Here is a 7,930-nt window from a genome sequence, read left to right on the forward strand (position 1 = left end):
CTTATTCTACATCTTTCTCTTCGAAATTGAATTTTCTACAAGTTCTGTAAAAAATAGTTTGTGTTTGATTGATTTACTGTACATTTAACATAGTAAATCTGCTTCAAACCTTAAAGGAACGTTTTTTCGGGACCAGTTTCGCGTATTTCGTCACATATCTAGAAAATTACTGTATCTAAAGGTCTGGAAACGGTTTTATTCAATTCTCAGTTCTTTACATAAAGTACGCTAAATTGTACATCTTAATTAACAGCGAACTGTTTTTCGGGACCAAGTTTCGCGTATTTCGTCACATATCTTGAAAATTACTGTAGCTAAAGGTCTGGAAACGGTTTTATTCAATTCTCAGTTCATTTTACATAAAGTACGCTAAATTGTACATCTTAATTAACAGCCAACAAATACCCGTAGGGCTTTGTTTCAGCAGGGGCACAGAAATTCAGACGAAATCTTCCACCCTGTATAATGTGGTAACCAAGCATTTTCGGACCTATGTTAATCAGAACTTTTTTTCTTCTTTTGATGTGAGGAATCACACCCTGACTTATGTAGGCCTCGTTTCAGCAGGAGCACAGAAATTCAGACGACATCTTCTACCCTGTATAACTTGGTAACCAAGCATTTTCGGACCTATGTTGATTAGAACTTTTTTCTTCTTTTGATGTGAGGAATCACACCCTGACTTATGGGCATATTTTTTCAGAAACACTCTGTATACTGTAAAAATGGAAAATAAACTTGATATTATTTATTAAAACTGCTCTCTGATTGAGACTCTCTTGTCCTGGATGGGGGCCCACTGTAGGCCGGTCCTAGAGCAGTTTAAATCAAATTATAATTGACTGATTATTATAATTATATTATTATTTATACCTATTATAAATTCATTCATTGAAAGATTCAATGAATACGATATAGATTGATTGATAGCTACCTGTCCAAGAATTTCAAAGTCGACGCTGAAGAATAGTTCGAGACCGCACTCGTCAATGTTGTTGTCGCGGATCCAGACGAGCGAATTGTAGAATTCTGGATCGATCGATTCGATGTCCTTCATCGTCAGTTTTTGTTCAGCATGCGCTTATAGAAGGGCATCGTGAAGCCTGAATAGATGAAGCGACCGTGGTAGAGCGCCTGTAGAGAATACAACAAAACAACATTTTAAAAAATAGAATTTCAATTCAGGCTAATTATTATAGAAATCATTAGTTCCCTCTTATCCTTTTTATTCAAACACTACTACACCTTTTCCAATTGTATTTGAGAAAGTATCAATATTGTAATTGAGAATAGTCATTTGTATTTGAGAAAACGTCAGATGTAAATGAGAATAGTCAATTGTATTTGAGAAGTCATCACTTGTAATTGAGAATAGTGAATTTTATTAATTGAGAACATACGATTTGAAATCAAGAAGTTGTCAGTCGTAATTGGGAAATGATTTTAAAAAACTAGTACTTCCAGTACTATATTTTCATAACTGTACTCATAAAAATAATATGATAATATATTAAATACTCCAATAAAAACATTATATTCAAGCCCCAAAATCCATAGAGGAATTGCCGAATTGTTTGATCAAGAGATTCAATTGATTGATGATAAGTTCAATTGCGCCGTAAACATAGAGAATCTTTATCAAGTGCAATGTTTCACAAAATGTTAGGAGACAAAAGTCGCGTTGCCAATACATACATAGAATAATAATTCTCATTAATCATTCGTAAACAGTACAGGGAATACTTTCACCATTGAAAATATTTATTCTCCCCCTGCAAAGATATTCCGGACGACACGTCACGGTACGATAGGACAGAAAGCTCTAGTTTATTTAGGATTTTTTTATAGACATTTTAAATTATTATTATTGATTAATTTCGAGAAAACATAACAACAGGTCAATGTAACTTACTGAGCGCGAGGTCTACTGTTCACAGAACTACTAGTATTCATGAATTCAGTGATTTGTATAGTGTTTTACTTTCCTTGCCCTACTACCATAGGTAAGGAAAGTATTGCTTTCCAAAAAAAATTAAGGTACCCCAATTTCAAGTTTTCTATAAGTTTCAAGTCCCCTGAGTCCAAAACATGATTTTGGGTATTGGTCTGTGTGTGTGTATGTGTGTGTATGTGTGTGTGTATGGTGTGTGTGTGTGTTGTGTGTTTGTGTGTGTGTGTGTGTGTGTGTGTGTGTGTGTGTGTGTGTGTGTGTGTGTATGTGTGTATGTCTGTGAACACGATAACTCCATTCCTAATTAACGATTGACTTGAAATTTTAAACTTAAGGTCCTTATACCATGAGGACCCGACAATAAGAAATTCAATAAATTCAATTCAAGATGGCGGAAAAAATGGCGGATAATTACTAAAAAACCATGTTTTTTCACGTTTTTTCCTCAAAAACGGCTCTAACGATTTTCTTCAAATTTATACCATGGATAGCTATTTATAAGCCCTATCAACTGACATGAGTCTCATTTCTGTGAGATTGCAGGAGCTCCGTAATATTCTTGAGAAAAATGACAGTACTAAAAAACCTGTTTTTCACGATTTTCTCAAAAACGGCTCTAACGATTTTTTACAAATCATATCCTGTATAGTTATTTATTAGCTCTATCAACTGACAAGTCTTTTTCCTGGGGTCTAATGGGGGTCCACCCCATCCTTGAGAAATGGACTTTGTAACCTCCTTCTCGTGCATGAGGTAGGTAGGAACACGGTTTTTACTTTTTCTTCTTCCATATACCGTGGTAGGTAGAGCAGTTCTAAAAAGAACACAGTCATAGTCAAGATATTTCATCTGTAGAACAGCTGTTTTGACGAATTTAAAAAAAACATCGAATTTCACAATATTTACATAAGGAAAAGCACTCTGAAAAACAATTGTATAACACATATACAGTAGTCTGATCGTAGTTGCAAATATGGCATCATCGTCATTAGTTTTTCTCCTAATTATTCTCGTTTGATATTGAGGCTTAGGTTATTTAGCGAACTATATTGGAAATTTTAAGGTAGGGTATAAAAAGGCACTTTGTTCCGTGGATGTTTTTTTACAGAGAAATATTTGATCAAAATAAGGGGAAAGGTTTTTAAGCGAAAATAGATGTAAATTTTTAAATATTTCAATGAGCAAGGAAAGTTGTGTGAGTGTACCACACCAGATTTTTAGTTTGACTAGCAACTGCCCATGCAATGAAGCGGCCGATGAACTTGAAATAGAGCAGATGATCGGGATTGACGTAGGAGGCCGGTTGATTTGCAGACTGTAGTTGTTCTTGTTGGCATACTCAAACAGGCAGTACATCGGTTCAGCACCTCGTGCGATAGCAGAAAAAACCATTCTCTGCAAAAAAGAAACACAATTCTAGTTACAAATAATAAAAGTTGAGAATTAAATTCAGAGAAATAAGTAGTATGACGATAATCAAGTATTTAGAATAGAGACACAAACGGTTGCAAAAAACTTCTACCTATAACGTTTTAACCTAATGTACAAATTTGAGAGAAGAAGAAATGCTGAAGATTGGCGGATGGCGGTAATCTGCCTATCCATAAGAAAGGAAGCAAGACTGACTGCTCAACTATAGAGGGATCTCCTTATTGAATATTGCTTATAAAGCACCGCCATAATCAAGCCCATCCTCCTCCCGGATATGATGTAGGCCTACAGCCTGGGAGAAGAGACAAGAGAGAGGATAGATACAAGAAAAAGAGAAAAAGTGAGGAAGGAGAGGATAGAGAAGAGAGGAGAGAAGAAAGACACAAGGAACAAGTGAAACAGTAGAGAACAGTGAGAGACAAGAGAAGAAAGAGGAGAGAGGAGAAAATAAAAGAAAGAGTAGAGATTGATTGAGTACTTTATTCATGATTGGGCACTGCTACTTCAATCTGGGAATATTATATTACTAGGTCAATAAAAAGACTGCTAGTAATATATTATATATACTATAGTATATATTTTATTTTTATAGTAATATATATAAAATATATACTGGCTTATTCACTATATACAATAGCTTACAATACAGCAAAGTTTATATGAATTTACATCACATAAACAGAGAAAATAATATTGAACTGTACAATGATGATATAAAAAAAAAATCAATTTGGAATAACTAAACAAGAAATATTGTAATGCATCTAAAATTGGCGGAGCTTTGGACATATCAATGTCTATTTTTGGAAAGAATATTGAAAATATCCTTCCAGTAACTCTCTACCAAGAACGTTAATTCCATTTATACGACTAAAGATTCGTTTACAAATAGAAATTTGTAGAAGTTTTAATATAATATGAGAATAAGAGAATAAATCGGTGATTAATAAAGTGATGTAATTATGTAATCAATTAAAATTATTGAAATGGAGTGGACTAATGGTGGATCGGGGTATCATATTCAACAATATACAGCAGTAATGCAGTGGTTATTCTAAACAATATGAGTTTATATACATTGATTCTATTATGGGTTATATGGATGGGATGAGTGAAGGGAAAATGTCATGTTATCGTTCTAGGGCTGGACAGCTTCAGTCATTGTTCCAAAATAGGAGATTAGATTAGATTAGATTTCTTTGTATTTACAATATTTACTGGCTTATACACTAATTTACATTAAATGACGATAATGCTAGTTTTCAACGAATTTCACAAAGTATAAATCATTAATCAATGAGAATAAAATATGGAATGCATTAGAATAACGATAATATAATAATGTGATGTAATTTCATAAATCGGCGGTGTTTCAACAAATAATTGTCGATTCTTTTAGAAGGATATAAATATCCTTCCCTTAACACACGACCGGGTACATTTTCCGAGATAGGAGACGAGAAAGAGAGAGAGAGAGGAAAGAGAAATAAAGCAGAGATGAGAGAGAGAGAGTGAGAGAGAGATTGATTGATTGATTGAGTACTTTATTTATGTAGATTACAATATACTGACTTATACACTTATATACAATAGCTTACAATACAGCAAAATTATAGATGAATTTACATAATATTGACTAAGAAAATTATTATTGAACTGTATATGATATGAAAAAGTAATTGTAATATAATAACTATAGATATATATTGTTATGCATCTACATAAATGGGACGAGCTTTGGACATATCAATGTCCATTCTTCGGAGAATATTAAAAATATCCTTCCACTAACTCTCTACCAAAGAGAGAGAGAGAGAGAGAGAGAGAGGAGAGAGAGAGAGAGAGAGAGAGAGAGGAGAGAGAGAGAGAGAGAGAGAGAGAGAGAGGAGAGGAGAGATAAGATAAAAAAAAGAGCGTGGAGAAAGAGTAAAAGATGAGAGAGGGGTGGAGAAGAAGGAGGAGGAGAACGAGGAGGAGAAGGAGTGGAGTAGAAGGAGGAGAAAAGAACTTGTTTCTTCTAAATAAGAAAAGAATTATTGTGATAACAGAACTAAAACTGTACTTACCTAGACACACCGCCATAATCGAGCCCCTCCTCGCCTCTGAATATGATATAGAGCCTGCGCCTTAGCTCGTAGGCGGGCAGCCGCATGATCTGGTGATAGCTGTCCTCGAACAGCGACTGGCGGGCGACTGGATCTTGATGTGGGATGGTAGCACGTTGGACTGGCACAGGTAGCGGAACTGCGACAACTTCCAGCGGAACGAGCGCTCGTAGGCACGCGGCACGCCGTACACGCCTTTCGGCCTGCCCAAACAAGAAAAACTAAGTTGAACAAAATGCGAAAGAAATGTTCAAAGTGATGTCCGTTCAAAAAAAATCGTGAGGGTGGCTACTAACGACAGACAAGTGTGTACATACATGCTCGCCATGCATGTTGTTTTTTAGGACACATTACCTACTTTGTTTGTTATTGTATTGTCTCTTTTTGTTGTGTTTCTTTCTATCTTTCTAATAAGCGAGATAAATTACTTTTAACATGAAGAGGAGAACCCAATTCTCCCTCCACAGTTTGTAGCATAGTCACAGACGGACATCCTGCGCACAATTGGATGCGCCGTGTATTTCGCTTCAGGTTCTTGTGATGAACAACATCTCCGTAACATACACAAACATATCACTTTGGACATTGCCAGTGGAGGGGAGCGAAGCGTTACAAAGCTCTCTCACACAGACACAAAAGAAGGAGAATGCTGCTAGTTAGTGGGAGAGATTAGTGGAGGATAGAGCATCGGACCTCTCCGTCTTTGAGAAGAGCCGTGTTAAAGAAATTATCTCGCACTTTAGTTTTATGTTTAGGAATTAAAGTATTTTCTTTTTAATGAAATGACGCTTTCATGTACAATATACATTGTATGTCTTTGAGAGATTGATTGTCAAAGAGATTGAGTGATTGATTGATTGTTTCATCAGCGAGAAGCTTTGAGCAAAAAAGACAGTTGTTTTGACACCAGCTTCTAACATAAAATAAACAACCAATAATGATAAATAAGCCACTGAAAAATTATAAATTATAACGATACAAATATAATACGAATTTAACCTGAAATAGAGCAGTGAAGAAAAAATAATCAACAAAATATTCATACAACTAAAATCACTACTTCATAAAAAATCAATTTATTTAGATTTTTTTTTAAATTTAGCAGCCACAGACCTCCTCTCAAAGGGGTATATGGACTTGTTGACAATCATTAAAATTTGCACTTATAAAACAGTTTGTCAAATATCCTCAATGATGAGGATTTTTTTTTTAATTTAAATATTATTATACTATTTTCGATTTGCAACGGTCACCAGCGGGCAAAGTTTATTCTTTTGCTGGTGATGCCATATATAATACGTAAATTATATATACATACGTTAAGAGATATTTATGATTTTGTATTATTATTTTCTTATTTTAAGTTAACACTTGTATTTTGTTTAAATTTATTGTTCATATATTTGATTTGTGCTTTATTTGTGATTGTTTTTTAAATGGCGAAATAAAATGATTTGATTTGAAAGAAGAAATATATATATATATATATATATATAATATATATATATATATATATATATATATATAAAAAAATATACTCTCCAAGGTCTACGAAAAATCACCGTGAACTAAAGCAACAAAACTCCTCAATCGAATAGAAACACTGTCCTTCAATTCTGTCTTCAACTGAACTCTCTGTTTTTCAAGCGTTTGACAGGAGGTTAAATGTGTTGGCAATGCATTGAATAGATGAATACCTACTCTGGTATTCGCATATAAAACTGTGCGATATGTTTTATCCCTGAGTACATGTCTATGTCTTGTCTCATAGGAATGTATCATAAAACCCTTCTTAAACATCGACTCATTTTTTTATAAGACAAAATGCTTCCAACATATATATGAACTGGGAGAATTTTCAATTGCTTTAAAAACGGTCTGCAACTAGGACTAATTGACAGCTCTTTTTGAGAAAAAACCTACATATATGGGCCTTAAATTTATTAGAAAGCTTCCTACTCACTTGAAAATTGTGAAGATGTCGATGTTTTTGAGAAGGAGTTAAAAATTTTTGATGCTTGGAGTATTAGTCTATACCACAGAAGAGTTTGTGGGTAGAGAGGGTTCCTTTGTGTGATTTTTTCTTCTTTTTTTGTAATACTGTAGTATTATAAATTTTTGACAATTCCTATACTCTGATTAGAGTCTCTGGGAAGCTTTGAAAACAACAAACAAACAACAAACTCTCCTACCATAACGCGAATTGCCCATTTCTGCAAACTGAAGATCTGGCTGACATCCGTAGAATTACCCAAAATGCAATGCCATAGGTGAATGGAGAAGCGCGTATAGGCATCTTTCAAAGTTGAATATCTAGTAGATTTCCATAGTCCTAAGCACATATACAGCAGAGTTTAATTTATTTTCAAGAAATAAGAAGTAAAATGTTTTATTCTGAACTGACCCCTTGGGCGCACCGGGCCGCGGGTCCTGGAAGGTGGTG

The 7,930-nt window shown here is 34.5% G+C and overlaps 1 protein-coding gene across 1 annotated transcript; it reads right to left on the reverse strand.

The window, feature by feature from the left end:
- Positions 1 to 934: 934 nt before the first annotated feature.
- Positions 935 to 7,923, reverse strand: LOC120349313 (E3 ubiquitin-protein ligase Su(dx)-like; the record flags this gene model as incomplete). Its single annotated transcript, XM_039419279.1, is given in 8 exon segments — positions 935 to 1,068; positions 1,071 to 1,134; positions 3,189 to 3,256; positions 3,259 to 3,312; positions 3,315 to 3,346; positions 5,449 to 5,578; positions 5,581 to 5,690; positions 7,892 to 7,923. Coding segments are annotated over 8 exon segments (624 nt in total), but the record flags the coding sequence as incomplete, so codon positions are not given.
- Positions 7,924 to 7,930: the final 7 nt, after the last annotated feature.

This window comes from Nilaparvata lugens, unplaced genomic scaffold (genome assembly GCF_014356525.2).
Source record: "Nilaparvata lugens isolate BPH unplaced genomic scaffold, ASM1435652v1 scaffold9320, whole genome shotgun sequence".
NCBI lineage: Eukaryota > Metazoa > Arthropoda > Insecta > Hemiptera > Delphacidae > Nilaparvata > Nilaparvata lugens.